Genomic DNA, 22724 nt, shown 5'->3' with positions numbered 1-22724 from the left:
CATCTAAATAATGCAGAATATTCTTAGAATACCGTATACCAATGCAAAGCCGTGGACAATTTTTCGAATAAGGAACAACTGAGACCTGCCCCGAGAGGCAAATTACGGTCATAATAAAACTCATCATCAAATTCAAAACCCAACTGATCGAAATCACCTGGCCAAATTCTCAACAATCTGAAGGCGCACTTTACGTCGGCTTTTGCCAACAAAACGTGTGTTTTTCCTAATTTTTGAATCATCTCGACCGCATCATCAATACTCGCATAACGCACAGAACAAAATTCTCGATCAATAAAATCATTAACAGAATTACCAGTAGGGGATGAAAGATTCAACACTAAGCGAAATTCTCCTACGGTTGTTTCAGGAATGAGAGCAAGGGGGGAACAGCGAAATGTAGGAAAAGGTGGATGTGAAAATGGACCTGCAATACGCCCGAGCTCAATTTCTTTATTCAACTTCTTCCTAGTGGTCTCTGTATTCTTTAAAACACTTTTAGAATTTTTACAAGTAAAAGAAAATCTAGGCCCAGCGTACATCAGTTTAAAGCCAAAACGTAATCCCTGAATCAATTCGGCGGCAGCAGTTATTTCCGGATAATCCAACAAACATTTTTCGACTTCACAAACATTGATAGGGGAATTTCCTAATTTATATAAATCTGACAAGTCACTCCGTTTAACCTTTTTAAGTTCTACAACTTGTAACTGGGTGTGTCCCATTACATTTTGAGCATTTGTGATCAAATTTGCATTTTCTTCCAAACGTACAACGGCCTTGGTTGAAATTCCGACATTTTTGGCGAGATTGAAAACCGGCTCCACTGTAGCCACGAAAATTACTCTGGTTATGAGGAGTCCTCCCTTGAGTTCTACTAGGATTAATATCCGAAACCTGACGAGATTGATAATTCGAGGAGGAATGAGAATTATTGCTCATGACTACAGACGATGACTGACTGACATTCCCCGTCACCACGAACAAAACCCACAATTCCTGACCAATGACACCCCAGGAAGATGATGGAAAGCGCTCTTTTTTTAGTCGGTACTGATCATCGTACACGGCACAACCATTATTAGTACCCCTAGACGACGCTAATCGAATGCTTTGCATATATTTCAAATACTCTTGGGCTTTCATAGGCCATTTTTCTAATAGAATTGCCATATAGATCATAAAGGCCGAAGTCCAAATTTCTATATTTTTTAAAGAATCTGGCTTCTTATTAACCACAGTCAGGGCACCTCCTTTCAAAACAAAATCGCCATCTAAAGTAGAATCAGAGCCCAAATCTGCTGCAGATTTTAGCAATAAACCTAAATGAATAAACTCACCCCGCCAATTTTTTTCCTTAATCTTTAATGGAATATGAGCCCCAATCGGATCAAATATGCTAGGAATGGTTTCCGGAATGTGATTAACTCGGAAAATTTCATTACTGGCCAAATGCGAGCCTGTAATTTGCGACTGGGACCTCCTACTATGATAAAAGGGGGGTGCATTTTGGTCCCCTGTATGTGTATACATACCATGACTATCCTGAATCGATAGGACCATCTCGACTTGGGAAACTATACTAGAATCATTATCGGCTGCTCTTCTGTGGATTGTTGTGGCGACATCGTGTGATTCTGGTCGAAGAGACTCTGTACTCGACATCAGAACTCTCGAAGACGACGGTCCAGGAATGGCTACTGTCACAGGGTTTAACTCCGCACGGTCACTATGGTTTTGGTTGGAGGCAATAATTTCGTCTCCGCTTTCATTTACCATAACTTGAGTTGAATGACTACCCGCCGCAATAATGTTCTGATTCCCACGAGGAGCCATGGGTCTTTCTGGATCAGAATGCACATGACTTTTAGGTCTTTTACGCTTAGAAGTAGCCTTTTCTGAGGTTTCATCTGTGTTGAGGATGGAACTGGATTTTACAAAACAAATTGAACAAGCTTCCCGTTCAAACGTTAGAAAATTTGGAAGTGACGTTACAATACGCTAAAGTCACGTGACAGACACGGTCAAAGTTCAGAATGCAAAGATAAAAGGGGGGACTCGAGAATAAATACGGAATTATAACTTTTATTAAACCTGTATTATCAGTAAACCGATAAACATTATTATATTTGTAATTCTTCACTATCTGTATTAGATATGTTTGTATTTGTGTTTGCTTGACCCAGATGGGTGTATTTTGCAAGTAAAATTATTATTTATTAATGACTGCTCATAGCAAGTACTAGTATTTCATGTGCAATACATATATTTTTCAGCGTTTCGCAATATAGCGGAAAAATACTGTCTTAAAGTTTCTATAATATTTTGTATGGGTCAATGATGTATGATTTGATAGGTCAGGTGACCTAATGTTTTGTTATGCTAATTTGTTTTTCGCGGGTTCGTGAAAAATAAATTGTCTAGGTGGTCATTCTAGCCGTAGACATCGTACAGTTAAAATGTCGGAGCCGGTACAGCTAGATTCTTTGATAAAACAACGTGTGCAAGAAGCTGTTTCAATCGCACAGAATGATATCGTACATCACATGGACAGGATTATCAAAAGCAGTTTTGACGCGTTCCAAAAGTCGACGAACGAAAATCAACGACAATTGTCAGAAACACAACTTGCCAAGATTGAAGAGATGAATTCGGACAATTACGTGTCCAAGAGAAAGGGGAATGAAGAACAATTTAAAGTTAATTCCAAAGTTGCCAACAAGATGAAGGAAGCTAGATGTTTTCTGAGGGAAGACCCGGAGCAAACCGAACAGACCCAAAAGGCAGCACAAAGTATCAGTGAAGGTTTGGATATATTACGTCATAGACAAAAATTAGTTAAATTGGCAGACCAATCCGAGAGTGGCTGGAAAACAGTGACAGAATATGAAACTCATAGTCTGGCCGACGACTCTGAAGATGAAAAACGAATCATCAGAGCCGAAAACAAAGCTGCACGGAAAATCAAGAACGAGAAACAAAGTAAACAGCATAGATCAACCCCTTACAGTACCTCTCAATCGTCGAGATTTAATTCCAACGCACCTAGAAATAATGTTCCAGTTCAACGCCCAGGGAAATGTTATGAATGTGGTATTCCCGGACACTGGAGGGTCGACCATCAAACTGGTGCTTTTGGTGCAGCAATGCAAAGAAACAAGAATGACAAGATAAGTAAAAATGTAAATAGTTTTGATAAAACTGTAGAAAACTTTGATAGTTTTGACAAAAGCACAATTGCAAAAGAGACGCATTCACAATTCGTCAAGCTTGATAACACATTTAAAAGTACAGTTACAAAGGTGAACTCTAACGATTCACCGGTAAACAGGTTACGCAACGCATTCACTTATTGGCAAAGTATAAATGCGAACGACTATATTCTAAGTATTATTAGAGATGGTTACAGAATTCCGTTTTATACAGAACCTGAAAGCTGTAGTTTAAGGAACAATAAGACAGCATTTGATAATTCAGAGTTTGTTGAATCCGAGATCACTAAGTTAATTAGTCGGGGTTGTATATCTCAAGTACACGAGTTACCTAAAGTAGTTAATCCTCTCATAGTTGCGAGGAATAAAGAAAAATTCAGACTTGTTCTTGACTGCAGGCATATAAACCCCCACTTACACAAATTTAGGTTCAAATATGAAGATGCTGTTGAAGCTAGTCATATGTTCGAAAAGGGGGACTATCTATTTACATACGATCTTCGCTCAGCATATCATCATATTGAAATATTCGAAGATCACAAAACGTACTTAGGTTTCAGTTGGTTTCATGAACATGAAAAAGTAACAAAACACTACGTTTTTAACGTATTACCTTTCGGTATAAGTACAGCAGGATACATATTTACTAAGGTTGTTAGATGCATTGTAAAATATCTAAGAGATCAAGGATTATAGATTATAATGTATCTTGATGATGGCATAGGTGGGGCAAGTGAAATTAGTAAGGCTAATTTCTGTAGCTTAACTGTACGTTATCTTTAAGATCGGCTGGTTTTTTAATTGCCGAAGAAAAGTGTAGTTGGGAACCAAGTCAATCAGTTACTTGGCTAGGTTTGGTGTGGGACATGAAAAATGGTATTGTTTATGTTACAGAAACTAGATTGAATAAGTTGAAAGATACGCTGAATGTGATTATTCACAGGTTGGGAAAAGGTGAAATAAAAGTAACAGCCATGTTTTTGGCGTCCATTATTGGACAGATTATTTCTATGCAAGGGGCAATGGGCCCAGTAGTACGGTTGCGTACAAGGAGTATGTACGATTGCTTATTGTATAGAGCAAGTTGGAACGCTCATGTGCGTTTGAATAGCAAAGCATTAGATGAAATTGTTTTCTGGAAGGAAAACGTAGCCATACTGAATGGCAGAGATTTGAGTATAGTGGAACAGTACTCTAGCATTGTTTACAGTGATGCCTCCGGTATAGATTTCGGAGGGTATGCTGTCAGTATCAGTGACACTGAAGTTATGGGTAGTTGGAACTCTGTAGAAAGTTTGAAAAGCTCCACATGGAGAGAGTTAGAAGCTGTATATAGAGTGTTGTTGTCATTACTAGTAACATTACAAGGTGAAACTATTAAATGGTATACTGATAATCAAAATATTGTTTACATTATTAAGCAAGGTAGTAGAAAAGGCGATCTACAATTAATCGCTATCAAGATAGCCAATGTATGTAAGCTTAACAATATTGTATTGTTACCACACTGGGTACCAAGAGACGAAAACGTTAAGGCTGATCAGATCAGTAAAAGTGTAGACTGTGATGACTGGGGAATAGACCCAGAAGTGTATTCAGTTCTAGATAATTTGTGGGGTCCTCATACGGTAGATCGATTTGCGTCAGATTATAATACAAAATGTCTGGTCTTCAACTCTAAGCACTGGTGTCCTTATACTTCAGGTATTAATGCTTTCGATCAAGATTGGAAAAGCGAAATTAATTGGATTGTACCACCACCGTCACTTGTTTCCAAATGTATTCAAAAAATGAAACAAGAAAAATCTATCGGTACACTAATTGTTCCATACTGGAGGTCAGCCCCTTTTTGGCCAATTTTAAACGTTGGTATTGAAGGTTCGCAAAAATTTGCGAGTTTTGTATAGGAGACAGCAGATTATTGTCATCAAATGTAGTTATGAGAGGAAGAGGAAGGAACGGATTATTCGGAAAGACAGATACAAATTTCACTTTGTTGGCACTTAAAATTAGATTTTAGATATTTTTTATTTTATTTGTTTTTTAGGGATCGGGTTAAAATGTACCATTCAGAAAGAGATTTCACAGTGTGGAGCGATTTCAGAAAATTTCACTCAACTTGGTGGGAAAATTGAAGAATTTTTGTTACATTCACATAGCAGCAACACCAATAGTAAATATTTTTATTCTTTTAAACGTTGTGAACAGTTTATATCTAAAGAAGGAGGAAAATCTATTCCCGCTTCTCCAATTCACGTTGCGTTATACTTAACTCATTTACTGGATAAAGGCTCGTCTAAAAGTGTAGTGCAATCTGCCGTTTACGGGATCAAGTGGGCGCATAACATTCAAGGAATTCAAGATCCGACAACAAATTCTTTCGTTGTGAATTTAATGGAAGCTGCAAAACGACAACCTCACAGACCGAAAGTGAAAAAAGATCACATTACCGTAGATGTTTTGATAAATTTATGTTCTAAGTACAAAGACTGTAATGATTTACTTGTTATACGGGATTTAACTATGATAATTTTATGTTTTGCTGGTTTTCTTCGTTATGATGAAGTAAGCGCAATTCGTTGTAAGGATATAGTTTTCAAAGATGATAATTTTTCAATCAAGATATTTAAGAGTAAAACTGATCAATATAGATTAGGTGACGAAATTGTCATTTGTAAAGGAGAGTCAATTGCCTGTCCATATTTATTATTGAAAAAGTATTTTCAATTAGCTATGATTAATTCTGAATCAGATAATTTTTTATTTAGACCAATTTTCAGATCAAAACAAGTTTGTTCATTAATATATAAAAATAAACGGTTAAGCTATACCAGAGCTAGAGAATGTATAGTTTCTAGGTTAAAAAGTATTTGTCCTGATTTAAACATTAGTTTGCATTCTTTGAGAGCAGGTGGGCTACTGCAGCCGCCAATTCAGATGTAAACGAACGTTGTTGGAAACGACACGCGGTCGGTGGAAAAGCGACACTGCTAAAGATGGTTACGTGGCTAATTCACTTGATCATCGGCTTCAGGTTACGAAAAAACTTGGCTTGTGAATGTTTAGGGTTTGAATTTTATTTTTTATTATGATTCATGATTTGATTAGTATCTTGCATTGTATTCATATTGCATTTCTCACGCCCGTTCTTTGTTTTTCTAGTCTGTCTGCACGGCAAAATGCATATTTGAGTTGAGTCTAATTTAGTTGGCCAAAATTATTGTGTAGTTAGGACATATATTTTTCAGCGTTTCGCAGTATAGCGGAAAAATACTGTCTTAAAGTTTCTATAATATTTTGTATGGGTCAATGATGTATGATTTGATAGGTCAGGTGACCTAATGTTTTGTTATGCTAATTTGTTTTTCGCGGGTTCGTGAAAAAAAAATTGTCTAGGTGGTCATTCTAGCCGTAGACATCGTACAGTTAAAACTTCCTTTTTTGTATAAAAAATTGTTTTTTTATATAATCATGATCATGATCAAGTACGGCATCATTACCCAGAAACGGTTCTTGCATTGCTCCGTGACGCAGGTTTCCAAACTATATAAGTTGGTTTTTCCTGGGCGGCGAGTGTCCGTTTATGACGGGTATTCATAATATGATATTTAACATTTGGAATGTTCTTGAAAGTTAATAGATATATATTACTATTGTTGCCGGAAGTATATTTTTTGGTTCACAAAGTTATGTGTTAAATTACTTAGTATAGATACTATTACTGTGTTACTTTTTTTTTTATCTCATTGTTTGTATTGTATTATGAAAAAATATTGATGTTGTAATGTTTATGCCCTTTGGGTCCCATAATTGGAAATAAAAATATCTTATCTTAAATACCTTATCTTATGATGTTTGCATATGTATATGAGATTATTGTATTGTATTGAATTACAAATTTGATTAAATGCTGGCTCCAGTCTGTCTACACGGCAAAATGCATATTTGAGTTGAGTCTAATTTAGTTGGCCAAAATTATTGTGTAGTTAGGACATATGACTTCCCACTTATCCGAAAAAATCACTTCAATATAGCAGACGAAGTCGTTTATATATCGATTTGATTTATGACTGCCTCCGCATGCCATAAAAAAATAAATCTACGTTATCAAAGCTGTACAGGTTATGTAGGTCGTGTAGTGCGCAATTAACCAGCAATATGATTGTTCGAATACCAAAGAGGACTACAACAGTTGTTCAGTATGGACTTTTGTTTTTTCGCTCTATGTCGACAGGAAGTGTTGATCTTCGCCTTGATACTTTGTCTCCGAGAAGTGTTCCTGGATTCAAATCATCAAAAAAATTATGGTGGGCAAAAGAAGTGACACCAAAACTGTATGTTGCTGGAGGATTAACAGACACGCAAATAAAATACGCACATGATGGAGGATTTAACGGCGTTATATCTCTATACCATGAAAACAACCCTGGTCAGTTTGGGGGTGAACAACTAGCATCTGTATCAGAAGCCAAATATGCTGCAAAAATTTCCGGTCTTCAGTTTGATGCCATTCTGAAAGAGAACGAAGACTGGGCTTGTGTTAAAGCAGTGGAGAAACTAACTCACTCAATTATTGAAATGGAGAAGCCAATTTTGCTCTATGGCAGCCAACCACAAGCTGTAGCTTTTACAACCTTATTGCATACAGCATACATGTCAAAACTGGACTCTAAATACGAACCAAGAGTTAATAGTGAGAAATTCTATAAAATGAGTGCTCTAATGGGAATGGATTTCACAGCAGACAAATTGAAATCGGTTGTTGCAGAAATAACAGGTGAGCCAATCGTTAGCAATCCCCCAAAATGTGATGCATATCAAAATTGGTTGGGTTATTGGCTTGGTCATCCTGTCTATAAGAATTGGTTCACTGCCGGTCAGATAAGAAGGGGTCATTTAAAGGAACTGGAAGCTCATGGATATAAATCAGTCATCAACATGCGGATGGGTAAAACTATGGACAGCAATCCTTCACAAGAGACTGTAAATCTCATCAACATACCAGACAACGTCAATACTTATGACGAGAACTATAACCCTGTGCGACAAACACAATCGACCTTGGAGAAAGTGGTCTTAGATCCAGCCTTGGACAGAAAACATATATCTCCTTCATCAATGGTTAATTATGAAACCCAGAACGCCGAGGAGTATGGTGACGAAATTGGCTTTAATGAAGAAATTGAAAGCGAACATTTTAATGAATCATCATTGAAGTATTATCATTTACCTGTAGGTAAGTTTACTTTGTAATCTTAAGACTTTCTAATAATATCATTTAGAGTGAATATTGTAGAAAAAATGACAGACGATGAAAAAAGGTTTTTATACGACCGCAAAAAAATTTTGTGGTCGTATATTGGTATGACGTTGGCGTCGTCGTCGTCGTCGTCCGAAGACACATTGGTTTTCGCACTCTAACTTTAGTTTAAGTGAATGGATCTCTATGAAATTTTACCATAAGGTTCAATACCACAAAAGGAAGGTTGGGATTGATTTTGGGGGTTATGGTACCAACAGTTAAGGAATAAGGGTCCAAAATAAGCATTTTTGTAACTTCCAGACATAACTTGTGTGTTAGTGTATGGATCTCTCTGACATTGTACCACAAGGTTCCATATCACAAAGGGAATGCTGGGATTGATTTTGGGGGTAATTGCCCATATGGCAAAATTTGGGGTAATTTGCTAATTTGCATAGCGGCCATTTTGCCTTATCATGACGGCAGCCATTACAATAGGATTATATAAGCCCTTTTAATAAAAATGCCAATATGCAAATACCTATGTCGAATGAAAAATTTGTTCGCATATAGGTGAATTGTACATGTTTTTTTGGCTTCTGTCCGTGTACAAATGGACATTGTCTACTCTGAAATCTTTCGGCCTTTTTAGTTTAAAAATCGGAAGCGTAACCATTGTGTAATTGCTATATAAGATCAAATAAAATGACTTAAAATCGTAAAATAGCAAGATTCAAAACAGAAATACACATGATGGAAGATATTGTTCATGATTTGTTCGCATATAGGGAAACACCTTGTAGGTTGAATTTTAAAGTTAAATAACTTTTAACTTACCTGCTTTCTTAAGTTTTCGGCCAAATTCTTTTAAAAACATGATGATTTCAACCTTCCCATTTCGTAAAAAGTCAAATTTTAAGCATTTTCCCTTAGAATTACACAGCATTTTTGTAAATATCCGCCAAAGGAAGTTTTTAAAGATACATTAGTTTTAGATACATGACGGAAAAGGACTGGATTATCCGCAAATCTATTATAAATTATATTTTCAATCTTAAGCTTAGGGAAGTAATTTGATCAAAAGGGACAAAGTCACGTGGTGCAAATGATTTACTTTGATTTTGCCATATGCTCAAAATTTTAGGAATTAGGGGCCCAAAATGGGGCAAAAAACAAGCATTTTTCTAGTTTCATGACAATGACTTGTGTGTAAGTGTATGGATATTTATGAAATTGTACTACAAGGTTCCATTGATTGATTGATTGATCGATTGATTGTTGGTTGCTTAACGTCCAGTGGCAAAGGTTCCATATCACAAAGGGAAAGCTGGGTTTGAGTTTGGGGGTAATTGCCCTAAGTGTTTAGGAATTTGGGGCCAAAAAACAAGCATTTTTCTAGTTTCCAGACAATAACTTGTGTTCAAGTGTATGGATCTCTCTGAAATTGTACTGCAAGGTACCATACCACAAAGGGAAGGCTGGGATTTAGTTTGGGGTTGATGAATCATAAGGGGGTTCAAAAAATTTGGGGGGGGGGATTTTTTTTTCTTTAAAATTTTCCATTTTAAATTGGTTATTTCTGATTTATATATAAAAGCAAATAATAATGATATGGTTTGAATAGGTAAATTAAAAATTTTTAAGTTCTTAGACCACATTCATTATGTGTCAGAAACCTATGCTGTGTCAAATATTTAATCACAATCCAAATTCAGAGCTGTATCAAGCTTGAATGTTGTGTCCATACTTGCCCAACTGTTCAGGGTTCGACCTCTGCGGTCGTATCAAGCTGCGCCCAGCGGAGCATTTTATTGAATGTATGCGCTTTGCAATAAGGTGAAATGAAAGTCAAGTACGAAATTTAGGTAAAATTTCACCTGAAGTTATATCCAAGTATCTTGTTATAACCATATTTACAACTTTTTACATGTTTGCGACATAAAATTTCTTCAAGCTCTATTTGTCAAGCTTTAATTCTTTCATTTTGAAATCAACTTTATTTATAACTTCTTCCACTTAACGGCTAAAGCATTAGCAATGGTATGTAATTTTCCTAAATGTGCTCCAGGATTCACGAATTATTAGTTTTCCATAAACTATATTTGCATATTTAAAATTAAGATGAAATTATATTTCAGATTTAAATATTACATACAGTGCAGATGTATTTCAACAGTACAAGGACAAGCTGCTAGAAATAGGACGAGACGGTCCAGTTTTGTTTCATTGTGCTATAGGAAAGAGAGCTGGTAAATTTTACTAGATCATAAAAGTATATTATTTGCTCATTCTAATAGTGATGTGGTCAACCATAGATGTATGGGTTTATACATCTATGGGTCAACTAAAGTTATTAACCTGAAGTCAAACGGCCATGTTACATAAAGATAACACGGTCATGGTCAAGGTCAAATTTTTATTAACCAACAAAAACGCTTAGGTACTTGGGGACAAGACAATTTGTGTTTTTTACCCTCCCCTTTTTAAAAATCCGTCATTTTTTTTTGTTTAATTTTAATTTTAATTATTTTCGCGTTTTTCTGTGTCTCACTGACATATATCTACTACAAACAACATTTGTTTATGATTTACTATCAATTGCTAGTTTTCTATCCACATCAGTCACCGATACTATAATAGTTTGAGTTGCGTCGTGCGTTTTTTTTTTAGGCTCATTACCTTCTAACAAATATGGCCGTGTTAACTCCTAAACATATTTATTTTATATTAGTTCAGACTAACTTGTGCACCCAAAATTTACGGCTGCATGGATGGATCATACTGTAGATAACTTTGCATTCTTTGGAAGAACCTAATGACAACAGCAAATTAAAGAAGAGTTTTCATCTCAAGAATGTTGTCCAAGTTCAATATTTTTAGAATAACTTTGTTGTGCATCTACAAATCTAGTACACTGAATAATTAAAGAATGAATGATTGATTGGTTGTCCATTGCTTAACGCACAGTGGCAAATATTTTATGCATATTCTATTCATGAGGGGAACAAATTATCAATAAATACAATTGGTAAGAATTATAAGCTAGGACGACCCGGATGAAAGGCGGTAAATTTTGGACTGTCACTGAAAAATGAGGGTATGTTGGATAGGTGCAGAAAGTTTGCCTTGTAACCTACTGGTCCCTCTTAGAGTTTTTGCAGGGATACTTTCACGTGTATCGAGCGTGGCATCCATCCTACACGAGGCATATATGATATAACGTCCTTGTTACGACTGGGCTTGATTGTATATTCATACAGCCCCAAACAGACACATAATTTCGACAAGGGTCACGGCCTGTATTTTAAATCTGTCCATCTTTTGTTAACCAAAATGTAAATTTGTCGTAAACTTATTTACATATGGTGTACAATTGTTATATATATCCAGGAATCAAATCCCTTAACCCAAAATAAATGAGGATATGGTGTCAAAAGAAAGTTTAAATGACTCAACGGCAGTATACCCGAACTTTCTGTAAAAAGTGTAGAGTACATAAACGCTTCTTTTGTGTTTTATTCTTGTCATTGCATGTCGGGTATGTCGAAAAAATCTAAAGTTCTTGAATTGATAAAATCATAGACGCTAATGTGGACAGTTGTCAGTGGTAACGTTTAAGAACGATGTTCGAATGAAGATTAAATTTTCGCAACATAAGCCACTTATGATTTATATATTAAATAAATAAATAATCTTTATTTCAAGAGGATAATCCCATTAGTTAAAACTAATACTAATATTAATACACCTAACTATAATAAAGACAGCCGTATTACAAAAATCTTCTCCTCTGAAACTACTGGGCCAAATTTAACCAAACTTGGCCACAATCATTATGGGGGTATCTAGTTTAAAAAATTTGTCCAATGACCCCGCCTGCCAACCAACATGGCCGCCATGGCTAAAAATATAGAACAAAGGGGGTAAAATGCAAGTTTTGTCTATAATTTGGAAAACCGTTATAAATAGAGAAAGAAAATCTGACAGGGCAGAAATGTTCAGAATGTTGAGCTCTACCAATTGTATATATACGTCAAAACTGACAGACGACTTCTTATAGGAGTTATTGCCCTTAAATGACAAAATTTACCTTTTTTCATTTTTGCCTATTATTTTGAAAACTATAATAGATAGAGAGAAACTTTAAATTGCAAAAAATGATCAGCAAGACATGTTCTACAAAAAAGTCTGCATGGTCGAAATCGTCAGTCGACTCCTTATTAGAGTTATTGCCCTTTGATGACGATTTTTATCATTTTTTTGCGTTTTTGCCTTATATCTTAAAAATTAAAATAGGTATGTAGAAACTTAAATAAACAAAAAATGACCAGCAAGACAAGAACTACAATTAAGACAATTTGGAGAAAATTGTCCGACGACTACTTAATGGAGTTATTGCCCATTAATGACGATTTTCGCCATTTTTTGCATTTTGCCTTATATGATTAAAATTTTAATAGATAATTAGACACTTTAAATCACAAAAATGATCAGCAAGCCAAATTTTGCTGATACAGTTAGTAGACTGTCACTCTTTATAGGAGTGATTGCCCTTAAATGAGGAATTTTTTTTGCCCTCTTTTGTGTTGTTAGCAAAAACTAAAGAAGATAGAGAGAAACTAAACAGACTAAATGATCAGCAATACAAGATCAACAAAACAGAGATTTTTGTCATGAATTCTATTCTCGTCTATAATGTTGTAGAGTGTCCTTTGTTGAATATGAACATAGACCAAGGTGTGCGACACAGGCTCTTTAGAGCCTCTAGTTATTCATATAAACACGCCTTACTATTTGAACTGGTTTATTTCAGCATTTATTGGTGTCCTGGCAGCGGCATTGCAGTACAATAAAGATTTACAGTGGGCTTTAAAGCGAATTAATGAGCTCGGATTTACTGTCAACGAAACAAGTTTTAGTGATGTCTACAAGATGTACAATGACGTGCTTGGTCAAATTAAGAATGCATGACTTTAAACATTTCTTCGCACTGAACTTAAAAAAAGTTTTTTTTTTCAGTATTTAATTATCATTTTCTCTTCAACATAGAAATAACTAATGTAACATTTAATGTAATCATTGCCTTATAATTTCTAATTAGTCCGTTGTTTAAGAGGTCACGGGTCTGTTTTGTACTATCTCAAATCCATTGCAAATTGCACTGGTTCTTTTGTATAGTTTCTATTTTGAATTGCTTTTTTAAATAAAGATGTATTTTTACTGTATTTATTGTGTCCGATTATTTCACAAATTGCGCCCGAATGCAAAAATAAAATCTTGAAATCTTGATTTGCTTCCCAAAAAGGGGAGAAAACTCGTGCAATTTATACTTTAGTGCATTCACCCTAATCGCTTTCTGGAAAGGGTTAATTAGCAATTTTCTAAATGACCAGCCATGTCATTGGCGGGATAACATAGTAAATATAGGCGTATATTTTCCTATATATTGGTGAGACACAAACTACTTACACCCATTGGAGGTAAGATATACTATTTACCTGTCTATTTTACTACGGTCGGTGACATGGCAAACTTTATACTTAAGAGTTACTTAGAGTTGATTTCCAGTCAGGATCCCTAAGGTTCCTCTTCACCAGACTCATAATTTAAGTTCTTTTGCATAATAATTTGTCCTGACTTCCGGATATTTCTGCTGCTCTATAGTCATTGTAATAGATCTCTTCATCAGACCAATATTTATCTAGTCTATTTGTTAAGGCATTTATGGAAGGGGCTTTGGTAATTTTATCTGGTAGTTTGTTCCAGATTTATTATAATTTGTTGTACTAAAATTGTATTACAAATGTCAGATTTGAAAATCAATCAAGTAAAAATTAGTATATTTAAGACAAGTGTTAACTACCTTATAAACTTTAAATGATATTCATGAACTCTTCTCAAAATAGTCAAAGTTTGTTATTCATAGGGACTGTCACAAACTTTTATATCTGAGCACGTAAAGGAAATTGGTAAGTTTGATATATTTAGAATTATTGCTTGTTAGTAGCTGTACACCCAGTAACTATTGTATAATTAAAGTCGAAACGAAAGCAAGGTAAACATATATTGTACAACAATACGTTGGTTTCCCGACAGAACATGTTCGTTGGATGAAGATGTCATATATTTCTAAGGGGACGACCATTTGATATTTGGGGGGGGGGGGGGGGGGGGGGGGGGATTTGTTTTGGATGGGTTATTTATTTTTGTGGACCAAAAGGACAGATTATTTATTTTCTGCACTGTTGAAGCATGATTTTTCACTTTCATTAAAACATGGGACAGATTATCTATTTTCACAATTATATTTATAATATTTGAAAACATACAATTTTTAAATTCTTGAATAAATAACATAGTCAATTAAGTCAATCAGAATTAATCATCATCCTCTGGAAGTTAATCTTCTGAATTGCAAACTGCATATATTGCATACGTACAAGGTATTAAAGCTAGCCTCTTTTAAAAGTTGTCAAACATTTTCGCCGAGCGGAGCGAGACGAAAAAAAAATCCGCGAAGAGTCTGGGGTTCGCTGAAGGCCCCAAGGAGCTATAGAAAAAAATGGGCCAAAATCATGCATTATGCGCGTTTCCCAGACCCTTTCTTAATCTGAAACGCAAGTTCTGTTTAAATTTTGGGACAATATTCTGGTTTCAAAGCAAAATATATAGATTCAGTGTAAGACTTTTAGTTTTTAGGGACAACATCAAAAGACCAATATGTAGGAAAAAGCAAAAAATGTTTCAGTTTGCAGAAAAACCTTTTATACCTGTCAATTATGTTTTTTTTTTCAAATTAAGTTAATAGGGGGCTGATTATCATTGATACATAACTATGTCAAGTCAGTTTTTATAACACATTTCAATTACAACTTGATGTAGTTCCTAACTGGGATACAATTTAAAGTAGTTTGTAATAGACAAAAGGTCCTTAAATATAATAAAACTCAAGTTTAAAACATAATTACTAAATTACAAATAGAATGCAACACTAAGAGAATACTAGTCATAAAGAAGGGCAATCAATGAACAAAAGACAAACCCGGGAACAGATAAAACACAAAACAACAAACATTATAGACAATCAACACTGAAAAATAAAAATAAATGAGAAACATGGATCTCAAAAAACGGGCTACGTCAGAGGGTGAACAGAACTTGCTTCTTGCAAGACACTTGCCGTGAAAACAATTTGATATGAAGACAAGCTTTTGTTTTGGAATTTCCAACATGAGGCATTTGCCTCAATGTAGTTACGGCCCTTTAATAAAAGTGAGGTAAATGTTCACGAGACAATATACCTCAAGTGAAATGAAACCCATTTTCAAACATTTCAAATACATTAATATTTATATTATTAAAAGATTTGGGAAGTTTTTCCCGAAAAAAATATGAAAAAAGACGAATTTTGGAAGAATCTGGTGCCATCTCATACTTCAATATAGCATTTATAAAATGGCTTAAAAGACCTGCCAAGTTATTTTCAATACATTGTAAGTCAGGTTATTTATTTTCAAACTACCACAGAACAAACGATTCATTTTTTTTATTATCAAGGCTGAGTTATTAACTTTCAAAATCCTCCTGCCCCCCCCCCCCCCCCCGAATATCAAATGGTCGTCCCCTCAACCCCAACAGTCACGATAAATAAATATTGACTATAGTTAGTTATTTATAACTGTGAAAATGTGATCAATGATATGTGACATAATATTATATGCCAGACGGAAACTAGCTTATAATATGATTTGCTTTCCTGTTAAAATAATGTAATCTTGCATAATTAACATCCGGGTGTTTATCAAAAACTAGATATTTGATGTATTAAAAGCTAAAACTCCTGTTGTAGACTTTTGTCATTAAATTCATACTTCAAAAAGTTTTAAACATGCATACTTCATATCGTTTATACAAATGCCATATGTTCATCCGTCGTTGTGACTTTTTTCACCTATTATTAGTGATGGGACAACCATACTACATGTCTACATGCCAGTCAGACAGGATTTACCTGACCTTGATCTCATTTCATGGTCAGTGATCAAGGTTAATTTTTCGTGGTCAAGTTGTATCTCGGGTACTCTAAGCTATAGGTCAACTATATTTGGTGCATGGAATGAGTGATAAAAAGAGGCAGAAGATGCAAAGGGAACATTCAAAACTCAAATAAGTCGAGAAAAACGGACAGCGCCATGTCAGAAAACGAGAGACGATGTTTAGACAAACAAATTCACATAGCACTACACAGAAATCTAAAGACTGAGCAACACGAACCCACCAAAAACTGGATTGCTCTGGAGAATAAGCAGATCCTACCCGCTAGTGTCACCCGTACAGGTGTAAATGTCCATCTGGCAGGGTTCCCTGAATTCATTTTCATGGTTCATTGGAGAATGTTTAGTCAGTTTTTTGTGGTTGGGTCCTTTTCTGAGATAGTAGGGAAGTTATATTTGGTGTATGGAATGGTTGTAAGTCTGTCTGATAGGTTTCATCGGATTTGACCTCAATTTTATGGTTCATTGGTCAATATTGAGTTTTTATGGTCGCGTTCGTTTCTCAGATACTTGCCTATAATTGCTTACATCCACTTCATTTGAACTTTGGTGGATAGTTGTCTCATTGGCAATCATACCATATCTCCTTATTTTTATATCAATCAATAGGTCAACTAAATATAATCATGTATGAAATGATTATAAGGTATAAATTTCTGTGTGTGTACTCTTTTTATACGACCGGTATATTTTGCGGTCGTATATTGGTATCACGTCGTCGTCGTCGTCGGCGGCGTCAGCATCGTCCGAAGACATTTGGTTTCCGGACAATAAATTTAGTTTAAGTGTATGGATCTCTATGAAATTTAACCAAAAGGTTCAATACCACATAAGGAAGGTCGGGATTTTTTTTTTGGGGGTGATGGTCCCAACCGTTTAGGAATTAGGGGCCAAAACAAGCATTTTTCTAGTTTCAGGACAATAACTTGTGTACAAGTATTTGATTGCTCTGAATACCACAAGTAGAAGGTTAGGATTCATTTTGGGGGTAATTGCCTAAACCGTTCAGGAATTAGGGGCCTAAAAGGGTCTAAACAAGCATTTTTTCTAGTTTTCAGACAATAACTTGTGTTTAAGTGTATGGATGTCTCTTAATTTGTACCACATTTTACAAAAGGAAAATTTCTTCAAAATTATTTTTTTTGGAAGGGGGGTAAACATTTTTTTGGGGGGGGGGGGCAATTTTTTTCCTCAAAAGAAAATTCTCTTCAAATATTTTTTTTTTTGAGGGGGGGTAACAAAAAATTGGAGGGGGGGGTCAATTATTTTTCCTCAACATTTAAAAAATTGTCAATTTTCCAAAGAAAATAATTGGGGGTCACAATTTATTTTGCTAATTCTTTGTATATAGTCTGAAAACAGATTAACTAAGTATTGCGCAACAACACAGTGTATTGCACAACAGCAAGGAATCTTCAATTGAATATAAATTCAAATCATACAACCAATTTCAAGTTCTTTGACACATTTATTCTGTGTCAGAAACCTATAATGTGTCAAATATTTAATTACAATCCAAATTCAGACCTGTATCAAGCTTGAATATTGTGTCCATTTTTGCCCCAACTGTCTGGGTTGGACCTCTGCGGTCGTATCCAGCTGCACTCGGCGAAGCAGTTAATTCATATTTAGAAAAAAAACTTACATGAAATAATATATCAATGCTATTAATAGATATTATGTGTCTTCAAATCGTTCTTTTAACAGTATATGATTAACAAAGATTGCGGGTCGCCAGCAAACCGTCTTTGATGTCTGGACAAGCCAAAAGAAACAGTAGTAGCAATAGCAATGATTCATTACTTGAAAATAGCTTGCCACTAGATGCGAGTGTAATCATCACAGGGTATGAAAAGCCCTGGCTTGATAGATCTGCCATTTGTTTGGAAGCAGGGTCGGATACAGATCAAGAGAGCAATGAAACAGTTCTTGATAGCAACTTAAAAATGCGAGGAAATCAAGGTATATTATTTTCGTATAAACAATTTTTCATACTATCGAAAATAAAATGCAAGTCACATTTAATACCTCCTATCCTCGTTCATGACATCGCCATATATTTGTATACCATGAGCACCAACACGGTTGCCGCTAAAACAGTTCACATTTAATCCGTTGCACCGCAGGTATTACAGCTATCCAATTTTCAATGACATATTTATGGAGCAGTAGCAATCAATATATATATATAACATTGAACAAAATAAATACCAGAAGATACAACCTAGCAGTCGCAAACCTTATAATAAGAAAAGAGAGTACTATGACCAAATGAGATACGCTGTAACAGAACTTGCATTGATATTTGAAATCATATGAAATCTCAATATACAACACAGAAAACTAAATATTAAGCAACACCAGCCCAAGAAAATACCAAGGACAATAGAAAAAGTACAATTCAAAATACAGAAAACACAATGATCAAAACATTTTACTGTAGTGTCCAACTATTGTATGTGTATTTTTGAAACAATTTTCATCAAGAAAGCTCCAGGGCCAAAAGTTTATACAGTCGCGGGGGAATAAATACATGAGCAAAAATATATCAAAAGGGGACTAAAACAAATATCCAAACCATCCTTGGTCATTTTGCCATAGGGAGTTGCAACCGTAGTTTTGATTTAATCAAAAAGAGACAAACGACACCGAAGGGACAATAAAATCACAAGTGAAAGAAAATCCGACACTACCATGACAAAAAACGATAAAATGTCAAACAACAATCTAGAAACACTACATAGAAACCTAAAAACTGTCAAACACGAACTCCAACAAAATCCGAAGGCGGTCTCATGAGCTCCGGAAGGGTAGGCAGATCGTATTCCACATGTGGCACCTATCGTGTTGTTAAGCACAAGTACAAATTCGGTGACCAGTCTCATTCGGTCATGTCACAAACGGGGAAAAGAAGACATGATTATTGCTATGACAATTGGAAGTTATACATAACGGTCAACCAAACCATGATAGTACCCGTGAAACTGTCAATGGGATTACTCCAACTTAAATATAGGAACCAACCAAGGAAATATCAAAATTACATTCTGCCGTCTTGGTTATTTCTCATCTTCTCGTATGCAAATATCGTTTTACATTGGAGCTCTCAGTTGCGAATCAACTTTATGCAGTTTTGGTCAAGATGCAATATTTCCAACATATGTTCTACCTTTAAGATATATTCATGGAGGATGCACAGTAAAAATATCGACAAACATTGCATTATTATTTTAAATAAAAATCTTCAAAAAATATTTAATACTATACCGGTATTATAAATAGGTAATATCATATGGCTTTTTTAATATCACGCCTGTATCAACCCGAGACACCAATATAATCCCAAGAGCTCTGCTCGAGGGATTATATTGGTTGAGGGTTGATACGGGTGTGATATTGAAAAAGCCATATCATATGCACTTTATTATATATATGTACCTGAAGTACAACTAATCTCTCTTATGTATTTTTCACGACACATGACGACGTAATACATATTAAGGGGTTAATAAAGCTTTTGTAACCGTGACTGATATTGATTACGTGACGTCATACAGATTAGGGTTTAATAAAGCCTTTGCAACTGTGACTGGTATCGATATCATCACGGATGGCTGATACAGCACGATTGTCATCAATTGTATTACACATACACAATTTACCTGTGTATACTTAGTATATAATAATTCTATTTATACCCTTAAATTTTAGATGTTATTCAGTGCTAAACGTTGCCGTTTAAAAAAATATATTGCATTTATTTAGTTTACATGTTTTTGAAACATTTGCATCGAAAGGCACCCATAACCAAAAAGAAATAATTTTCATCTGAAGGTAAAATAACTTAATCCGATGGGAATGTACATATTGATGGTTTAGTCTTAGAAAACATGATTTATTGATATGAGGCTTTCAACTAGCTTTCAGTAACTGCCAGTCCGGTATGCGGTTTAAATAGAACAAAAGAAATGGAACTCTTGTGTTTAGAAGGTAGAAAAGTGAAATAAACTTTGTATACGGTTGCCAAGATGTCACAAAAGTTACTTTCCGTCAAAACATTATAAATATTTGCATTCACGTTGACCCATTTTCATATTGTACAACTGTTAACAATGCAACTTGCTAACAATCGTTTTTAAAACTACCAGAAGTGCAGCTGTTACGTCAATTAGGGGGTCTCCTTATAAACTGCTACTTTTTTGCCCGACATAGAAAATATCTGTGAAAAATTACGAATATTGAGAAATGAATTATCAATCGGTTGAGACCATTCCCAAAGTGGCACACCAATATTTGACATTTGACATTGTACGAAATATCAAAGTTGGATGTTATCTGGCGGGGTTTCCTCGTTGATTAACGCATCGAACACACCCCGTCCTAAAAATGTAACATCACATGACTTTTTAGTGATTAAAATTTGCATGTTTGATATTCGTTTTTACTTAAACAAGTACAATTACTCTAACAGTCATATTTTCTGTATCATTTAAAAAGTTTTGTTACACATTGAGTTTCACCTTAGTTATGCGGTAACCTGGATTGGTTGATCATTGTCAAGTTGAGTTCTTGGGGTAGCAAAGTCCTATAAATTAATATAAGACATCGAAGGTTCATATCAATTACATTCAACGTTTTTTATTGGACTTTTCTTTAATATCAATGTTGAACCTCGAATTCAACATTGATTGTAAGAACAATATCCGATAAAAAACGTTTAATGTAAATAATATGAACCTTCGAAGTCTTTGAGGTTCAACATTGATAGTAAAAAAATCCGATAAAAAACGTTGAATGTTTATGAACCTTCGAAGTCTTTGAGGTTCAACATTGATAGTAAAAAAATCCGATAAAAAACGTTGAATGTATATGAACCTTCGAAGTCTTATATTATAGGACTAGGGGTAGCATAGATTTATATCGTTGTATTTTTATTGTTTGTGTTAACCAATTGTACTTTCGGAATTTTGTTTGATACATCTAACATTGATCTTGTAATTTCTTGTAATTTAGTTTGCGTCTTATTTCTTTGATGCCATGTTTTGGTTATGTTTGCGTTCGATCAAACTATTTTGACAAGTCGACAGTTGCCCACCAACATTGGCGTGATCTGGTTATTTCTTGTGACTCTTTGCGTCTAATTTGTGGATTGCAGTTCTTGTTGTTTTTTTTTTGTCATATGTTTCGATTGTATAACGTTTTAAAAGTCGACAGTTGCCCGCCGAGATGGTGTGATCTTGTTTTTTCTTGTGATGTGTTTGCGTATATAATTCGGATTGCAGATGTTTCAGTGATTTCTTTTGGGTTATATTTTCGTTATATTTTTTCTCGATCTTATAGTATCTTACAATTGTCCGCCGACATGATGTGATATTTCTTTCTTTGATCGCGAATATTATTCATAAGATTTATTATTTATATCTTTTACTTTTTTTAATAGTTTACCCACAGTCGAAAAGTTGTGAGACATTTAGAGTCGTGCATACGAGATCTTGACTAAGTTAACAGTTTTACATTTAGACTAAATTTTATTATAGTTCTTCACAACTCAGAAACAGATTCAAGAATATTAAAGTTCTTCACATAATGACTCGCTAATATTAGTTTTTATCTTATACGGTGGCTCACTATAATTTCAGTTTTTCTCATACATGCTCACTTTTACAACTAGTACACGAGTGTCTTCATATTTCACGTACTACACATATTTTGATGAATGTACAACCTGTTTTATTTAAAATTTATTTTGATGCTGGTTTAAAAAAAGATAGCAGATGAGTTCAGATGATCAAGTTGTTGGAACAAAGAGAGAGGAGAAACCAATGGCACTGCTATATCATCTCAGCAATTAAATCACATTAAAGCTTGCGTTAGAAATTAATAAATATGTGTAGCAGAAGAAAAACAACTATGCATGCATCTGAAAATACCATCAGTATTACAAATGTATGAAGGAGACTGTTCTGTTATGGATACGTTTGACAAATTCTGCATGCAGAAAAAAAAGACAGTTCCTATTGTGGGATAATTTTATTCATATATATTGTTTCTTCCATAGTTCAAATTGGAATCTCAGATTAGCACCACTTAAAAGCATCTCCCCTCTGTTCCATGCGTTTGATCGGCATATGTACTTGAGAATAATTCCAAGACATCTCACTATCAGATATAGTAGAACTTCCTCACAATATTTTAACGTGCTTTCAAAATTGGGAC

At 34.8% G+C, this 22724-nt stretch overlaps 3 protein-coding genes across 3 annotated transcripts in view; all 3 read left to right on the top strand.

Annotated features, from left to right (window-relative positions):
* The window catches only part of LOC127731687 (uncharacterized), a 54263-nt gene extending 40584 nt beyond the window's left edge, over nucleotides 1–13679 (top strand). The window contains exon 4 of the mRNA XM_052240498.1: nucleotides 13461–13679. The gene's annotated coding sequence lies outside the window, so the exon portion shown is untranslated. The remainder of the gene's footprint in view (nucleotides 1–13460) is intronic.
* Nucleotides 4481–6155, top strand: LOC127738860 (uncharacterized). The gene is made up of 2 exons (XM_052250291.1): nucleotides 4481–4580; nucleotides 5260–6155. The coding sequence occupies exons 1-2, from the start codon at nucleotides 4481–4483 to the stop codon at nucleotides 6153–6155; spliced, it is 996 nt and encodes a 331-aa protein (XP_052106251.1).
* LOC127731677 (uncharacterized) lies at nucleotides 7153–13679 on the top strand. The gene is made up of 3 exons (XM_052240461.1): nucleotides 7153–8448; nucleotides 10593–10703; nucleotides 13268–13679. The coding sequence occupies exons 1-3, from the start codon at nucleotides 7371–7373 to the stop codon at nucleotides 13423–13425; spliced, it is 1347 nt and encodes a 448-aa protein (XP_052096421.1). The 5' UTR covers nucleotides 7153–7370; the 3' UTR covers nucleotides 13426–13679.
* Nucleotides 13680–22724: the final 9045 nt, after the last annotated feature.

Source organism: Mytilus californianus, unplaced genomic scaffold (assembly GCF_021869535.1).
Source record: "Mytilus californianus isolate M0D057914Y unplaced genomic scaffold, xbMytCali1.0.p SCAF_1, whole genome shotgun sequence".
NCBI lineage: Eukaryota > Metazoa > Mollusca > Bivalvia > Mytilida > Mytilidae > Mytilus > Mytilus californianus.
Note: the sequence above shows the minus strand (reverse complement) of the source record. Positions and strands in the feature narration are given on the sequence as shown.